We start from the raw sequence: 16,066 nt of genomic DNA, 5'->3' as shown, positions 1-16,066 counted from the left end.
CACAGCTTCTCTGGGCACCCTGTGCCAGCACCTCAGCACCCTCACAGGGAAGAGCTTCTGCCTAAGAGCTCATCTCAGTCTCCCCTCTGGCAGGTTAAAGCCATTCCCCTTGGCCTGTCCCTACAGGCCCTTGTCCAAGGCCCCTCTCCAGGTTTCCTGCAGCCCCTTTAGGCACTGGAGCTGCTCTAAGGTCTCCCCTTCAGGAGCCTTCTCTTCTCCAGGCTCACCCAGCCCAGCTCTCTCAGCCTGGCTCCAGAGCAGAGCTGCTCCAGCCCTCGCAGCATCTCCGTGGCCTCCTCTGGCCTCACTCCAGCAGCTCAACGGCCCTCTCGTGCTGTTGCCCCAGAGCTGGATCAGGACTGAAGGGGTATTCTCCCCAGAGAGCAGCAGAGGGTCAGGACCCCCTCTCTGAGCTGCTGCTCACACTCTGGGGGTGCAACCCAGCATATGGGGGGTTCTGGGCTCAAGCACACACTGAAGCTGGGTCATGGGGAGCTTCTCCTCACCCAACACCCCACGTCCTTCTCCTCAGGCTGCTCAATCCAGTCTCCCTCAGCCTGTGGGTGTGCTGGGAATTATCCTGCACAGGGACAGGACCTTGCACTTTGCCTTGTTGAGCATCATCAGGTTCACACATTCCCACCCCTCTAGCCTGCCCAGGTCCTTCTGGATCCCATCCCTTCCCTCCACTGTGTCAACCACACCACCCACCTTGGTGGAACCCCCTTGCTCCGATGCAGAACGCAGCTTCCAGTGGAAAACTGGAGTTTGCCGCTTCCCTGCCCTCTAGACCCAGTTTTGAGGAGCATCATCCAGTGCTGAGATCCTCAGGGGATCATATCCACCAAGTGCCAGCTGTGAGAACCTCAGAGCTACACCAAGGAACAAAACCAAGGACAACACTGGCTGTAACTGCACTGTCTTCTCAAGCATCACAACAAAATCAAACAGCTTCAGGGAGTTCCAAGAGAACTGGGGAACTGTTTTCCCAGCAACTTAGCCTTGTTCGGAACCAAAACTAGGATCTGGCGAGTTTTCCTCACTCAGTTTTCCAGCTTCTCGATCTCATCCATGTCGCCCGGGTCCAGCTGCTTGATCTTGGTCTCTATAGGAAGGGAAAACAGAAACAAAATGTGTCAGAGCTTGGGAAAACGGGGCCCAGCGAGGGCAGGAGCTGGCGTTCACACTGCCTGCATGCACCGCGGGCTGGGAAGCTCCCGCCGCTGGGAATTCCATGGTGCAGATCAAGGGTGGCTGCTGCAGAAGCAAGAGGCAGCCCAAGCAAAAGGCAGCAGCTCAGGTGAGGTTTGAGGCTCTGCTCCCACCTCCGAGGCGATGCTGGATGGGAAGAGGGTCGTTGTCCTTGTTTGGCAGCCCCAGCCTCAAGTCACGAAGTCAAAAATGCAGGCAGGAGCTCATCCACTTGGATTTTCATCCCCTGCTGGGCTCCTCTGGCCAATTCCATGGTTGGACTAGGCCTCCTCAGTATTCCAGCTGCAGTTATCCAGTGCTTCTGCTGCTTGGAAAAGCCTTTGCCGGAGTATCTGGCTCACGTGTGCCCTGCCAGGCTCTGCCACGGGCTCCTTCGGGGTTTGGATTTAAAGGACAAGCTACCGGGACAGCTGGGCAGCACTGAGGAAGGGACGTGGTTTTCCACACACCGAAAGGTTTTGATAACCTGCTTTTCCCTAAAAATCACAGGGAAAACACACCAGGACTTGAAAAGCCACCAGTGCAGCCACAGGATTTTGCACATGCCATGAAAAACCCCCTTGATATTCCCAAGTGGAATCTACTTCCACTCAGGAAACACTCAGGCACCATTTCAGCTGCCAGCTTCAATACTGCAGCATGGACACCACATCCCTGGGATGCGGTTTTGCCAGGTAAGGGCAGATAAAATGCCTGAAGGAGGAAAAAGAAGCGATGTGAGGCATCCTGGGTATGTGAAATATCCCTCTCAAGTCACACACACAACTTCCTTGGCTGGTTGTCTGGAAATGTTGCTGCAAGGGAGGAAAAATCCCAACCCTAGAAGAGTGATGGGCTAAAGGGGCAGCCCAGCAAGGTCCATGTGAGCTGGGAAACAGGCTGGAGGGGGGATCCCAATCCCCAAACCACCCCAGGAGAGGTGGATATGGACGGATACTCACGGAAATGCTTCTCTATCATCTCCACGAGTCCCACGTCCTGGCTCTCCACCATGCTGAAGGCGATGCCGCTCTTCCCGAAGCGCCCCGTGCGCCCGATGCGGTGGAGGTAGGTCTCGAAGTCAGGCTCTCCCTGCAGGTTGGTGGGGAGGCTGAAGTTCACCACAATGGTGACCTGCTGCACGTCGATGCCTGGAAGAGGGAGACAGAGGGAGGGATCACCTCACCCTGTGGAATGAAGAACCAGAGGTGAGGTGAAGGGCGCTGGGATTTGGTGTACCTCTGGCACAGACATTAGTGGCAATGAGGACCTTCTCCTTCCCGCTGCGGAAGCGCTGGATGACGTTGGCACGATGGGCAACCGTCAGCTCTGCTGTCAGGATGGCAACCTGGTGTCCATCGTGGGTCATGGCCACTGCCAGCCAGTCGGCACTCCTCCGTGTCTGGGAGAGGCACGATGACGCAGGATGAGGTGCTGCTGTGGCTTTGCCAGCATCCCATCACTCCCAGAAGACATTCCACCGATATTCCCCTATCCCAAGTCCCCTGCTCCTTCCAGGGAGCGCCTTGTGCTTCCCAACACCTCAAAAAAAACATGTGGACAAGCTCAAAGCCTCTGTCAGGACACACTTTGAGGGCAGGGACATGTAGTGCGTTTCCATGTCACACATGGACCTCCCCGTGCTCCAAGGGGCTTTACCTGGCAGAAGATCATGGCCTGTCCGATGGTGATGCTGCCATAGATGTTGCAGAGAGCTTCGTACTTCTCCTCCCTGCTCCTGCACACAAAGAAGTACTGCCGGATGTTGCTGAGGGTGAGCTCGTCCTCCCGCAGCGTTATCATGATGGGGTTGGAGACGATTTTCTCAGCAAACTCCCGCACGGTTGACTTGAAGGTGGCCGAGAACAGCAGCATCTGGCAGCTCTTGGGGAGAACCCTGGGGAGAAGGAGAAGGACTTGTCATCCTGACACCTGGATGGACTCATTAGAAGGAGGGGAAAAGGCAATTTAAGGTGATTTTGTGCTGCTGTAAAGGCTCAAAGCAAAGGGAATTGTGACAAAAGTCTTGCTGGCTGTCCAATGGACATGGATTTACAGAGCCACATCCCTGGACTAAGCAAAGCACACACACAAACACCAATCTCATAGCAGCAAACCCCCTCCGCATCACAGAGACACTCTTCTGTTGCTGCTTCAGCTCACCCTGGGAGATGAATTCTCCCTCACTTCCCTTAAAGAGGGTTAAATCCATCAGGAACACCCACCTCTGGATGCGGATGCTCTGACTGGACAGGCCCTGCGTGTCGATCATAATGTCAGCTTCATCCAGCACGAAGAGGGTGATCTTCTTCAGGTCCACAACCTTCTGTTTGAAACACCAATCCAGCATCGTTCCCGGTGTCCCGATGATGATCTGCTCCTTTAGCACAGTGCCCTGCAGGACTGCCAGAGAGGAAATGACACCATGTCTCTCTTTCAGCTATCTCGGAGCTCCAGGAGGGGGTCCCAACGCTCCTATGGTGCCGGTGGCTCCAGGCAGGACTCACCTCGGTTCCCCCGGACCGCGTACGCCACCCTGATGTCAGCACAAAACCGCCCGATGCCCTCGATCACGCACCCGATCTGCAGCGCCAGCTCGTAGGTGGGAGCCAAGCAGAGGCACTTGGGGGGAAACAAAGAGCTCTCAGACTAGAAATACTTTGCTTAAAAGCCAAGGATACTCCCAGGATGGGATACAACGGGCAGACACGAGGGGCAAACAGGAAAATCCCACACTGCAACCCTTGAAAGTGCAGGGGGATTGGGAGTTGATCAGATCTGAGGTCAGGGAGCTGGGAACATGGCCCTGCCACAGGGACACAGACAGAAAGGAATCACTGTAACTCGTTCAGGGGGATATTCTGGTCTCCTGAAAGGTGGTGCAGCTCATTTCCATGCCCAGCTTTAAAGCAACAGCTTAAATCACCCCGTACACTGGAGATGAGTGGTCCCAAATGGCAGCAACCTGCTGGCACAGCAGGTTCTGCACGCAGGGGAGTGATCAGGGATCACGGGAGTGTTTAAACCACCAGAAACCCAGAAGCTTCTCCATTTGCTTTTCCAAATTTAAATTCCAGGCTATCTAATGCCTGGCAAGAAGTGCCTCCTTTCAGCAGGCACCACACCTTCTGTCCTACCTGCTGCTGCAATGGTACCTGTGGGTTCATCATCCCCTTCCAGCGGATAAAATCACATGGAAGCAGGGACAAACCCCTGGGATCTACCCCCAGGCAGCATTTCAGGGCTTGGGCAAACCCTCCTGCATCAGCTTTCCCTTTCCCTACGTTACCTGCGGGTATTTCTCGGTGGCATTAACTCTGCTCAGCATGGCCAAGACAAAAGCTGCTGTTTTCCCTGTCCCTGACTGGCTCTGGGCAATCAGATTTTGGGGCCTGCAAGGCAAAGATGGCTTAGAGGAGCGCGAGGGTTGGGGTGCCTCGAGGGAGATGGGGTTCACCACAGGGCATTGCTACTCACGGGTACGCCAGCATCATCGGCAGAGCTGTCTCCTGGATTTTGGATGGTCTGTTGAAGCCCATCATGTAAATACCCTGCAAAAGCTCCTTTTTCCTGTGAAAACATCAGAAAACCCATCAGAAACGGTCAGTTTGGGGAGTGCTGGTGACTCTGCTGGGACACACACACACACTCACAGGGGCAGCTCCTCGAAGCTTTTGATGGAGTAGAGTGGGGAGCTGGGGTCCCGCTGCAGGATCTCTACGTTGTGGCAGGACTCCACCAGGGATGTGCGGATCAGCTTGTTCAGCAGCGAGGTTTCGGCTGGCAACACTGGAAAAGGCAGGAGTTCATTAAAAGGGCCAGTGTTGTTTAGAGTTATCACTGACTGATGAGGGGATGGAGAGCACCCTCAATACGTCTGCAGATGACACCAAGTTGGCTGGGAGCATTGATGTGCTGGAGGGCAGGAGCCTCTGCAGAGGGAGCCGGACAGGCTGGATGGATTGGCTGTTACCGATGGGATGAGGTTCAACAAGGCAAAGCGCCGGGTCCTGCATTTGGGCCACAACCACCCCATGCAAGGCTCCAGGATCCCAAATCACGACTGTTAACACCGAGCTTGTCCCCTTCCCTGACACACAGGGCTCGGGCTGTCCCACCCCAGCAAAACGGGACCCCGACACCGCTGAGGTGGCGGTCTCTGCCCCCCGCTGCAGACATTTACCTCTCTCCTCCTCTTCATCCTTCTCTTCATCCTCCTCCTCGTCGCCTCGTCCAGCTGTGGGAGGAGAAGCGGGGTTGAGGCGGGCGTGCCGGCCGGGCCCTCCCCGAGGCGGGGCCGGGTCCGGGGCCAGCGCTCACCGCGGCGCCGCAGGAAGGGGTCCCGGCAGCGCTGCGGGGTGCAGGGCGCGGGGAGGCGCCGGGAAGTGGCGGTGGATCCCGGCGGGAAGACGGAGGGAAGCGGCAGCAGCCCCGCGGGACCGGCGCGGCCCAGCCCGGCCTCGCAGCCGCCGCTGTCCCCAGCCTCCGCCATGGCGCCCGCCCGGCACCGCTCCTGAGGCACCGACGCGGGGAGACGCGCCCCCTGGCGGGCGGGAGGAGCGCGGGAGGAACCGGACGGGGCAGGCGCTTCCGGGGCACCGGCACCGCAGGTAGGACCGGGGACGTGGGCCCCGAGCGGATGGGGTTCGGGGCGAGAGGAGCAGGGACCTAGCAGGGCATCAGGAGGTCCCTGGGGTGATGGGGGGGCACAGACTGACCCATGGAGGGGGTGGAAATGGGGCACTGGGGACAGGGACCCCGTAAGGTGGTGGCACTGTTCCCCGCAAGGTGTTGCAGGGGTCCCTGGGGTGCTGGGGACAAGGACCCTATAGGGTGCCAGCACTGCTCCCACAGGGGTTTTCTGGGGATCCCTGGGGTGCTGGAGGAGCAGGGACAATGTAGGGTGGTAGCACTGTCCACGGGATTTTGGGGGGGATTCCCTGGGGGGCTGGAGGAGCAGGAACCCCATAGGGTGGGGGACAGGGACCACATGGGGTGCCAGCACTGCGCCCCACAGGGTTTTGGGATGTTCTTAGGGTGCTGGAGGAGCAGGGGCCTTGTGGAGTGGTGTTGCTGTTCCTCATCAGGTTTTGGGTGGGTGCCTGGGGTACCAAAGGAGCAGGGACCCTGTAGGGTGGTCGCAGTGTCCCCCATAGGGCTTTAAGGGGTCCCTGGGTGCTGGGCATAGACATCCCTCCATCAGGGGGTTCCACAGGGCACTGGAGCATGGGGTGCCAGAACTCCTCAGTGTGGGGTGACAGCAGGGTGTTCTTCATCCCCCACCCCAGAGCAGGTTTTAGGGACCCGACATGGGGCTCCCATTGTCACCTGCTTCAAATCCCATGCCCTCCTCCAGCCGTTCCCCTGAGGTTTTGGGGACCTCTACTGCACAAATCACCAAACTTCTGGAAATATGGGGGGGAAACCAGGAAAATCATGAGGATCATGTTGGGTTTAATTCCCCCTAAAATGTGTTTTAGAAACAAGGTAAAGTGGGGCTAAGTGAGACACAAAGATGAGCCTGGAGTAACAGGTACAGGCTGAGGGGGTGAGGAAGCATCTCTAATTAACCCACAGGACAATAAGGAATCTTTCCACACACTTTATTAGAGATATTGCCATAAATAAAACCTCACATAAGAACCCAGGAGCACTCAAATCCCAAAGATCCTTACATCCTGATTCCTAATGCCCCGAACCTGAACTCAGGAGGAAGCTTTTCCCTCTGCGCCAGGTGAAGTTTTAATACCAGGATTTAACCCTCTAGAAATGCGTAAAAAAAGGGAGATTTACCAAATTATCAAGGATTTTGAGGGGAAAAATGCATTCAATGTGTTGTGGTTCAGAGGTATCTATATGGAGCGGGCCTAGGTGGAGGTGGCTTTCCTGGGAATGAGGCCGTTGGCCAGGTCCCAGCGCACTTCCCAGCGCAGGGCAGCTCTCTTCTTCTCAGTGGGCACCGTGTAGGTGTTGGGGACATAGAGGTGTCGTGGCTTCCCGGGAAGCTCGGCCTTGCAGAGCATCTGCTCCCGGATGCTCCAGCGCAGTTCCTGCCGCTGATCCTCTCCCGGGATCCGGAACTTCTCCCATTCTCGTTTATACTCAAAGTATTTGGCCACTCGGTCGGTTTTCCCCCTATTCCGTCCCAGCAGCTCTAGCCGTGGTGGGATGAAGGATTTGGGTTGTCCTGCTGAGTACTGAGAAACAGGAGAGCTCCTGCTCCCGAAATCCCCAAGGAGAGAGGGGGAGCTGTCCAGAGGGAGCCACTGGCACAGAGATTCATCATGGGAGCTGCTGCTGGTCTCAATCTCCCCCTCAGAGATGCTGTCGTCTGGCTCAGACAATTCCTGCCTGGGGCTCCAAACCCCGGGATCGCTCTCGGGCTCGCCGGGCACTGACTCATCAGACACCTCCACTCCGCCATCAGGTCTGCGCCTCAGCACCTTCCTTTTCATGACCAGCCTCCTGCCTCCTCTCTGCTCCTGTGAACATCGAGGAGAGCCTGGCTGTGTTCCCAAAGTGAGGGAGGCATCGACATAGGGATCGTGGTGGGGGTGTGCCCACAGCTTGCTGCCTCCACGCTGGGGGTACCGCACTGCAGCTGGCGGCTCCTCAGCATCCAGAGTGGTCCATTCATACCTGTCTGCTCCCATTGTATCCATGATTTTCACCAGATTGGGTGGATTCTGCAAAGAAACAGTAAACCAGAGTTAATTCCTTGCAGCACTTGGAGCTGAAGACATAAAGTGGGCTCTGACACTCAGCTGCTGAATATCCTGCTGCGAGCAGAAGGCTCTTCACCTACAGCAGTGCAGATATAAACCCCTCACATCCACAAGGAAACCCCCAAATTCCAGCTTGGAAATAGCACTGAAATTAATTCAGTGATATATAAGGTACTAACAGGATGATGGACAAGCACAGGGTGGATTCAGTTTGCTGTCTAATAGATTTTCCCCTTGTACCTGCTCTTAAAAACATGGAATTGAGTCATGATTTAATCCAGGGACGGCCAAGAGGATTTTACTCCCACAGAAGAAAAGGCTCATTGCAGCCCAAAGGCTGAGTGTGATTATGGTATTCCTCAGGAGCTGTGCTGAAAAGGGATCTGGAGACAGATTCCAGTCGTGACACAGGTTTAGGATGACTGGTTTGGAAAAGAGAGAAGGAAAACTCCAGTTTGAAGCGTGCTGTTATGAAATGCTGGAGCAGATGGTGTGGTGAGATGAGTGGCAGGTGTTAGCGAGCTGTCTGGTGTGGTGGTGCTGGCTCAGCGTGCTGGGGAATGGAAAAGGCTCCACCATGGTGTGGATAGCACAAAGCCAGCTGGGAATGCTGGATCCCACAGAACAGAGGTTAAAACAATAAATTCCGTGGGCAATGATTATTTCATAGAGCAAAGTTACAGATGTGATAAAGCCACATAAAAATGTGATTTCCTTCTTTGCAGAACCCGAGGAGTCCTCAGCAGCTACCGAAGGCTCCAGGACTATGGCTGAGGGCAGCACGGCTGCTGATCAGGATCAACTCTTGAGAAGGGTGCAGGAGCTGGAAGAGGAGGTGAGGAGGCTGCGGGAGAAGCTGCGAGAGGATGAGGAGGGCGCTGGGAAACAAGAGGCTCCATCAGCCCCAGGGAAGAGCAAGAAACGCCAACAACGGCCGTTTGATTTCGGAGCCTATGGCCGCAGACACGTGGCACTGAAGATCTCCTACCTGGGCTGGGGCTACCAGGGCTTTGCCAGCCAGGAGAACACCACCAACACCATCGAGGAGAAGCTCTTTGAAGCCTTGAAGAAGACACGGCTGGTAGATGACAGGCAGACATCCAACTACCACCGCTGCGGGCGGACGGACAAAGGAGTCAGTGCGTTTGGACAGGTCAGTATCCCCCCCTGCTGGAGCTCTTCCTGGGTTTCTGGGCTCCTGTGGGATTAATGTCTTCTGAGCCAAGACATGGGTTGGATTTATTTTTCTTTAAAGCCAGAAGCTTTAAAAGTGAGCCTGGTGCTGGCTTCCTGCATACAGGATGGTGATTTTTGACCCTCAGAATGTTTATTAGCATTATTTTTTCCAGGGGGCTGTTTTAAGAGGATGAAACATGGTTTTCAGGCTGCAGCTTCCCAACAGCCAAGAAAGAGAAGATGCCCCTTCCTTGCAGAGCCCTGGCAGCTGATTTAACTGGCTCACCCTAACAAAAAATGAAATTGAATCCAAGAATTGGATCTCTTCCTGTGGAGCCAGGCAGCCCAATTCCTGCGCAGAAGGGTCTGGGGGTAGCTGGAGCGGAAGGGAGCGTGGGAGAGGGAGGGAGTGAAGCGATGGCTTCGCCGCCAGGCCAGTCTCTCCTTCCCTCCTGGCTTGGGAATTGGAGCCAGCTCAGCTTTTGCTTCAGATGGGCTGTCTGCTCTCCTTCATGGGATGAGCCACATGGAATAGGGCAGGGGCCGGCTTTCCTTGTGCTGTTTGAAGCATGCAAGCACCTGCAGTGTTCATTAACTTGCTCCCACAGCAGGTTTCCCAGGCAGCCAGGCTGTTACTGCCTTAAACCATCACCTCCAGACAAAAAAAAAATAAGTGAAATAATAAAAAAGCACATTATATCCAAAAACCAGGGCCTAAAGTTGAAGCAGATTTGAGCTACGTAGGCAGCCTGCAAGTTTCTGTGTTATTAAAGGAATCTGTAGCATCTGCTGGGAACCTGAGCAGAGGCAGCTCTTCCCGCAGGAAGGAGTGGGGAGATGGCCCCATTTGAGACACCTTCCTCTGGAGGAGATCCTGAATTTATTTCACAGTGGTGTAGGAAGACTTGGCTCCCCAGAATACACCCATCTGCCATTTCATCCTGGCATTCCTCGTTTTGCAGGTGATCTCCCTCGATCTCCGCTCCAACCTGCTGGAGGGGCAGAAGCTCAATGGCCACAGGGGTGCCTCGGAAGGGAAAAGCGAGGAGGAGCTCCGCTACACCCATATTCTGAACAGGGTGCTCCCACCTGACATCAGGGTGCTGGCCTGGGCCCCCGTGGAGCCTGAATTCAGTGCCAGGTTCAGCTGCCTCAAGAGGACCTACCGGTACTTCTTCCCCTGCGCCAACCTGGACGTGGGGCTCATGCACGCCGCGGCCCAGAGGTATGTGGGGACGCATGACTTCCGTAATCTCTGCAAAATGGATGTTGCCAACGGGGTGGTGAACTTCCAGAGGACGATCCTGAGTGCTGGAGTGACATGGGTTGAAGGAGGAGGAGGAACAGGCCCACAGGATCCCTTCCATCTGTGCCAGTTTGAGGTGACAGGCCAAGCGTTCCTCTATCACCAAGTGCGCTGCATGATGGCCGTCCTCTTCCTCATCGGCCAGGGGATGGAGAGCCCAGAGGTCATTGACGAGCTGCTGGATGTGGAGAAGAACCCTCAAAAGCCACAGTACAGGTATGGGAAGCTTGGGAAAACTTGCTGGGCTGCTTCTTGAGGCGATGGCTGTGTGTGAAGTGCTGCTGGCAAGGCAATTCTCTGCCAGCCTGCAAAGCAGTCTCTCACAATATGGAAGCAAGCTGCCAGCGGCCTCTCCGGGAGGTATCCATAAGGATCTCAGTTTTGTTGCTCTCAGACAAACTTTATGGCTTTAGTCCACGGTATTTGCTAAAAGCTAATTCAGTTTCTAAAGGCAAAGGGAGTTCTGTAAAAGACATGGCTGCTTTTGGCAGAGGGCAGGGTGTTGTGTGAGCCTTTTCTGTCACAGATCCCTCCAGACAGTGACAGCTAACACTTCCCTCCTCTTCCCCAGCATGGCAGTAGAGTTCCCTCTCGTCCTGTATGACTGTGAGTTTGAGAACATTCAGTGGCTCTACGACCAGGAGGTACAGGAGTTCAATGTCACACACCTGCAGCAGCTCTGGGCCAGCCATGCCGTCAAAACCCAAGTGCTGCGCAGCATGTTGCAGGGGTTAGATGCTGCTCCCGTGGCTACAGGCAAAGGTAAGGGGTGGGTTCGTGGCAATATCTGGGTCAGGGCAATCCCAGGCACAGTTTTGATGGAGAAGTGGTTCAGAGCAGCCCTGAGAAGCACTTTTGGGTGTTGGTGTATGAGAAGCTCCCCATGACGCAGCTTCAGTGGTAGTTTGAGTCCAGAATGCCCCACCTGCTGGGCTGCATCCCCAGCACATGAGCAGCTCAGGGAGGGGATGCTGCCCCTCTGCTGCGCTCTGGGGAGACCCCTCCTGCAGTCCTGATCCAGCTCTGGGGCAGCAGCACAAGAGGGACGTGGAACTGTTGGAGCAAGGCCAGAGGAGGCCATGGAGATGCTGTGAGGGCTGGAGCAGCTCTGCTCTGGAGCCAGGCTGAGAGAGCTGGGCTGGGTCAGCCTGGAGAAGGCTTCTTAAGGGGAAACCTTAGAGCAGCTCCAGTGCCTAAAGGGGCTTCAGGAAACCTGGAGAGAGGCCTTGGATAAGGGCCTGTAGGGACAGGCCAAGGGGAATGGCTTTAACCTGCCACAGGGGAGACTGAGATGAGCTCTTAGGCAGAAGCTCTTCCCTGTGAGGGTGCTGAGGCGCTGGCACAGGGTGCCCAGAGAAGCTGTGGCTGCCCCATCCCTGGCAGTGTTCAAGGCCAGGTTGGACACAGGGGCTTGGAGCAACCTGCTCTAGTGGAAGGTGTCCCTGCCTGTGGCAGGGGGTTGGAGCTGGATGATCTTTAAGGTCCCTTCCAACACAAACCATTCCATGATTCTATGAATATAATGGAATTACAGAGGGATGGGTTTTGAAGAAGGAGAGAGGAGTGAATTAAGTAGATTGTTCAAACCACGGGTGTTGTTTTCATTGCATCACAGGTGAGGAGAGCAGCAGCACCATCCTCTGGGCAGCCCGGCAGCCCCCTCTCTGCCGCCAGGCCAGTGGCTTTGTGGAAGGTGTCCGAGCCCGCACGTACAGGCCTTTGCTGTCCCGTCCCAAGTGCGAGGGGCTGGAGGCCCGTATCCAGCACTTTGTGCAGAGGGGCCGCATCCAGTCCCCCCTCGGGCTGGAGCTGGAGGGGGACAGGGACCAGCAGCCCCCTGAGAGCAAGAGGAGCCACAGCAGGGATGTCCAAGAGCAGCCTCCCAAGCGGGTCTGCGTGGATATGGAGTGATGGTGACGGGTCACCTCAGCAAGAGAGCATCTCAACCCTTTGCCTTTTCATACAATTGGTAAAAATATGCCATTTTCTAGTGCTATTTTTATAAATATCAAGTAAAGCCACATTTGTGTGTGTCTGGTTCTGGGCTCCTCAGTGCAAGAAAGACAAGGAGCTGCTGGAGAGGCTCCAGTGGAGGCCACAGGGATGCTCAGGGGTCTGGAGCATCTCTCTGATGAGGAGAGATTGCGGGAGCTCCTGGAGAAGAGCAGCCTGAGAGGGGATCTCATGAATGCAGATCAAGAGCTCCAAGGTGGGTGCCAGCAGGATGGTGCCAGACTGTTTCCAGTGGTGCCCAGTGACAGGACAAGGAGCAACGGCCATAAACTAAAACCAAGTTTCACCTCAACGTGAGGAAGCACTTCTTCCCGTTGAGGGTGTGAGAGCACTGAACAGGCTGCCCAGGCCGGGTGTGAAGTCTCTATAGAGACATCCAAATCCCACCAAGGACCCGTTCTTGTGTGACCTGCTCTGCCTGGCCTTGGGCTGGGTGATCTCCACGGGGTTCTTCAAGCCTAATGGTTCTGTGGAACGCCAAGGAACGCGGCTGTGCCCCCCGGGGGCAATGGTGGTGCCTCAGCCCCCTCACAACACCGAGGCGACCCCAGCCCGCCCCCCCCCTCCCCGCGGTACCTGTGAGGGCCCGGCCGCTCCCGTGCTCCCTTCGCGACCGTTACCGGCAGCAACAGCCGCCGCGCTTCAAACCGCCGGAGCTGAGGCGGACCCGTCCGCTGAGGCCGCCCTACGCGGCGACACCATTGGGCGGCACAGCTCTCGCTCAGCTCGATGGCCCCTTCCGATTGGGCAAGCGGGCTGAAGGACCGCCCCCGCGCTACTGCCATTGGCCGGTAAAAAGGCGAAGGGAAGGAAGAAGGAGGAAGAAAGATGGCGGCGGCCAGCGGCTCTGCGCTGCGGCGGAGCGTGGCGGGCCTGGCCCGGGAGGTGCGCACCTTTTGCGGTAGCGGCAGCAGGCGGGCAGCAGCGGCGGCGGAGGAGGAGAAGAAGAAGGGGCCGGTGCGAGCTGAGCATCTGGCGGAGCGGCTGCGAGAGCGGAAGAGGGAGGAAAAGCAGCGAGAGGTGAGCGGGGCGGGGCCCTGAGGAGCGGGACTCTAGCTCCTAGCGTGCACCGCGGTCACACGTGCGGTGCAGGCCGGCGCTGTGGGAGCCCGGAGCCCGTTTGTCCCTCAGCGCTCTCGGTTCCTTGTCTCCTCAGGTCCCTAGAGACCCCGCGCAGAGGCGAGTGCGGGAGCTGGCCATGCTGAGCGCGGGGCTGCAGCACGTTCACCCCAACGTCCTGGCCAAAATGCTGAAGCAGGCAACAGTGTACCAAAACGAGGAGATCGTGGTGATCAACAAACCCTACGGGCTGCCTGTGCACGGTGAGGGGCAGCTGGCCATGTCTGCAGCGGTGCCGTGGGGTGGCAGTGGCCTGTATGACACTGGCAGGGGAGCCCCTGTCTCAATCATAGAATCACAGATTGGTTTGGGTTGAAGGGACCTTGAAGCTCACCCAGTTCCAACCCCCTGCCACAGGCAGGGACCCCTTCCACTAGAGCAGCTTGCTCCAACCCCTGTGTCCAGCCTGGCTTTGAGCACTGCCAGGGATGGGGCAGCCACAGCTTCTCTGGGCACCCTGTGCCAGCGCCTCAGCACCCTCACAGGGAAGAGCTTCTGCCTAAGAGTTCATCTCAGTCTCCCTTGTTTCAGTTTGAACCCATCACCCCTTGTCCTATTGCTACAGTCCCAGCATCCTTATAGCCCCCTTCAGACACTGGAAGCTGATCTGAGGTCTCCAAGCAGCTTCTTTTCTCCAAGCTGAACAGCCCCAACTTTCTCAGCCTGGCTCCAGAGCAGAGCTGTTCCAGCCCCCTTATCATCCCCATGGCCTCCCTGCACTGGGAGGGATGTCACCTTTAGATCCCAGCCTCCATCTCACGCTCTGGGAGTAACTTAGAGTACATGGGAGGTGAACATTCCCCCTGACTGCTTTGCCCATGGGTTGTGCAGGTGGCCCTGGGATCAAGAATTGTATCACTGATGTGCTGCCAATTTTGGCCAAGATGCTGGAGAACATGAAGGCTGAACCCCTCCACCTCTGCCACCGGCTGGACAAGGAGACCACGGGTGTGATGGTGCTGGCACGGAGCAAAGAGGCAGCAGACAGGATCCGGCTTCTCTTCAAGACTCGTCAGGTGGAGAAGATTTACTGGTAGGAAACGTTTGGGTGGACAAGTGGCTCTGAAGGGGCCGTAGGGTTTGAAGAAGAGGTGAAGGGATCGTCCCCAGGGTGTGTTGTCGAAGTGGTGGCTTGTCTTCTTTACCCACCTCTTTAGGGAGAAGGGATGAGGGGAGGGATCCCTTCATGCTAGAGCAACACCCACAGACCTCTGCTTTCCCTCCCCAGGGCAATCAGCCTGGGGGAGCCAGACCCCACTGAGGGCATCGTGGACATCCCCATCTTGGAGAAGGAGGTGCAGAGCCACCAGTCGCACTACAAGGTGAGCCATACATCCCCTCAGCCTCACACTCCCCGTCCCCAGCTCTTTCCTTTGCCTCCCCATGGGCTCACCCTGTTGTCACTGCTCAGAGGACGCTGGCCCCCAGCTACCGCATTTCTCCAGAGGATGGGAAGGTGGTGAGAACCCGGAGGAACCGGAGCGCCGAGAGCGCCGTGACACGGTACCGGCTCCTGGCCAGCTCTGCTGCCTGCTCGCTGCTGGAGCTCCAGCCCATCACTGGTGAGGCCTGGACGGGTGGCCCCGCATCGTGTGAGCTGCTTTCTGTGTGGCTGTGCAGCCAAGAGCAGTGCTGGAAGTGGGAACTCGTTGTTACATAATGAGAATCCTGTTTGGGAAGGATCTGGGAATAATCACATGAGCAGCAGTCAAAGGAGGGGATTCTCCCCCTCTGCTGCACTCTGGGGAGGCCCCCCTCCCCCTGCAGCCCTTATCCAGCTCTGGGGCAACAGTGTTCAAGGTCAGGTTGGATGGGGCTTGGAGCAGCCTGCTGTAGTGGAAGGTGTCCCTGCCTGTGGCAGGGGTTGGAGCTGGATGAGTTTTAAGGTCCCTTCAACAGAAACCATTACACAACTTTAATAAGCCATCCCTGGGCATTGGTTTGCTGCTGGGTCACTCTGGGTGGTGGATGGGAGCTGAGGCCTGGCACAGCTGGTTGTCATGTTTCTCCTCTCTCGCTTTCCTCCTCAGGGGTGAAGCACCAGATCCGGGTTCACCTGGCCTATGGCTTGGGCTGCCCTATCCTGGGGGATCACAAATACTCCCACTGGAGCAAGTTGGCACCTCAGGTAAGGCAGGTCCAGTGCTGGGTGGGCAGCCAGAGCCAGATCCACTTGCAGCAGCCCCTGTGTGTTTCCCAGCTCCCTGTGGGCTGGGGTTTCGAAGAGCTGGGGTTATAGAAAGGACCTTTTCTATCCTCACCACAGAAGCTTCCTAAAATCACCTTGAAGAGGCTGAAGCTGGAGCAGAGCAAGGCTCGCCACCTCCCGCTCCACCTGCATGCCCACCGGCTCTCCCTGCCCCTGGGCGAGCGGCTGGACCTCGTCTGCAAACCACCCCCCTTCTTCCACAAGACTCTGAGGAACCTGGAGCTGGACTTTGCCAAAGATTAACAGGGCAGGAAGGGAGAGGTGGCATGGATCTCCACATCCCTGGCATGTATAGTGCGGCAGCGGAGTCCACCTTGGAGACAGCGG

The 16,066-nt window shown here is 56.7% G+C and overlaps 4 protein-coding genes across 6 annotated transcripts; 2 read left to right on the top strand and 2 right to left on the bottom strand.

The window, feature by feature from the left end:
• Window positions 1-903: 903 nt before the first annotated feature.
• Window positions 904-5,748, bottom strand: DDX25 (DEAD-box helicase 25). Of its 2 annotated transcripts, XM_061476218.1 has the most exons (11): window positions 5,512-5,745; window positions 5,375-5,428; window positions 4,845-4,980; window positions 4,669-4,761; window positions 4,481-4,583; window positions 3,699-3,813; window positions 3,417-3,594; window positions 2,851-3,088; window positions 2,431-2,593; window positions 2,154-2,342; window positions 904-1,105 (listed from the first exon to the last, which is right to left on the bottom strand). In XM_061476218.1, the coding sequence occupies exons 1-11, from the start codon at window positions 5,681-5,683 to the stop codon at window positions 1,044-1,046; spliced, it is 1,503 nt and encodes a 500-aa protein (XP_061332202.1). In that variant the 5' UTR covers window positions 5,684-5,745; the 3' UTR covers window positions 904-1,043. The 2 variants fall into 2 exon arrangements, with proteins under 2 accessions (XP_061332202.1, XP_061332201.1); XM_061476217.1 differs by lacking the exon at window positions 904-1,105 and having other exon boundaries at window positions 1,551-2,342; window positions 5,512-5,748.
• PUS3 (pseudouridine synthase 3) lies at window positions 5,700-12,416 on the top strand. The gene is made up of 5 exons (XM_061476219.1): window positions 5,700-5,801; window positions 8,642-9,069; window positions 10,055-10,614; window positions 10,970-11,160; window positions 12,014-12,416. The coding sequence occupies exons 2-5, from the start codon at window positions 8,683-8,685 to the stop codon at window positions 12,307-12,309; spliced, it is 1,434 nt and encodes a 477-aa protein (XP_061332203.1). The 5' UTR covers window positions 5,700-5,801; window positions 8,642-8,682; the 3' UTR covers window positions 12,310-12,416.
• HYLS1 (HYLS1 centriolar and ciliogenesis associated) lies at window positions 6,779-13,074 on the bottom strand. 2 transcript variants are annotated; one of them, XM_061476220.1, is made up of 2 exons: window positions 12,988-13,074; window positions 6,779-7,877 (listed from the first exon to the last, which is right to left on the bottom strand). In XM_061476220.1, the coding sequence occupies exon 2, from the start codon at window positions 7,851-7,853 to the stop codon at window positions 7,059-7,061; it is 795 nt and encodes a 264-aa protein (XP_061332204.1). In that variant the 5' UTR covers window positions 7,854-7,877; window positions 12,988-13,074; the 3' UTR covers window positions 6,779-7,058. The 2 variants fall into 2 exon arrangements, with proteins under 2 accessions (XP_061332204.1, XP_061332205.1); XM_061476221.1 differs by lacking the exon at window positions 12,988-13,074 and adding an exon at window positions 8,157-8,227.
• A 165-nt stretch (window positions 13,075-13,239) lies between these two features.
• Window positions 13,240-16,024, top strand: RPUSD4 (RNA pseudouridine synthase D4). The gene is made up of 7 exons (XM_061475990.1): window positions 13,240-13,431; window positions 13,568-13,733; window positions 14,362-14,563; window positions 14,759-14,852; window positions 14,942-15,092; window positions 15,561-15,658; window positions 15,797-16,024. Exons 1-7 carry the CDS (start codon window positions 13,240-13,242, stop codon window positions 15,980-15,982), a joined length of 1,089 nt encoding a protein of 362 aa, XP_061331974.1. The 3' UTR covers window positions 15,983-16,024.
• Window positions 16,025-16,066: the final 42 nt, after the last annotated feature.

This window comes from Pezoporus flaviventris, unplaced genomic scaffold (assembly GCF_033815535.1).
Source record: "Pezoporus flaviventris isolate CSIRO_AGI_PZ_B2104156 unplaced genomic scaffold, CSIRO_AGI_Pfla_v1 ptg000093l, whole genome shotgun sequence".
Lineage (NCBI taxonomy): Eukaryota > Metazoa > Chordata > Aves > Psittaciformes > Psittacidae > Pezoporus > Pezoporus flaviventris.
The sequence above is the reverse complement of the archived record's forward strand: the minus strand, read 5'-3'. Positions and strand labels throughout refer to the sequence as shown.

Excerpts from the sequence above, each read along its gene's own strand:
- DDX25 (XM_061476217.1), bottom strand. The coding sequence starts at position 5,683 with ATGGCGGAGGCTGGGGACAGCGGCGGCTGCGAGGCCGGGCTGGGCCGC. Across the intron at positions 4,584-4,668 it reads CCGATGATGCTGGCGTACCC|GCCCCAAAATCTGATTGCCC; the intron begins GTGAGTAGCAAT and ends TTTGCCTTGCAG. Across the intron at positions 3,814-4,480 it reads CCACCGAGAAATACCCGCAG|TGCCTCTGCTTGGCTCCCAC; the intron begins GTAACGTAGGGA and ends TTTCCCCCCAAG.
- HYLS1 (XM_061476220.1), bottom strand. The coding sequence starts at position 7,853 with ATGGATACAATGGGAGCAGACAGGTATGAATGGACCACTCTGGATGCT.
- PUS3 (XM_061476219.1), top strand. The coding sequence starts at position 8,683 with ATGGCTGAGGGCAGCACGGCTGCTGATCAGGATCAACTCTTGAGAAGG. Across the intron at positions 10,615-10,969 it reads CCTCAAAAGCCACAGTACAG|CATGGCAGTAGAGTTCCCTC; the intron begins GTATGGGAAGCT and ends CCTCTTCCCCAG. Across the intron at positions 11,161-12,013 it reads TCCCGTGGCTACAGGCAAAG|GTGAGGAGAGCAGCAGCACC; the intron begins GTAAGGGGTGGG and ends ATTGCATCACAG.
- RPUSD4 (XM_061475990.1), top strand. The coding sequence starts at position 13,240 with ATGGCGGCGGCCAGCGGCTCTGCGCTGCGGCGGAGCGTGGCGGGCCTG. Across the intron at positions 13,734-14,361 it reads CTACGGGCTGCCTGTGCACG|GTGGCCCTGGGATCAAGAAT; the intron begins GTGAGGGGCAGC and ends TGGGTTGTGCAG. Across the intron at positions 14,853-14,941 it reads GCCACCAGTCGCACTACAAG|AGGACGCTGGCCCCCAGCTA; the intron begins GTGAGCCATACA and ends GTCACTGCTCAG.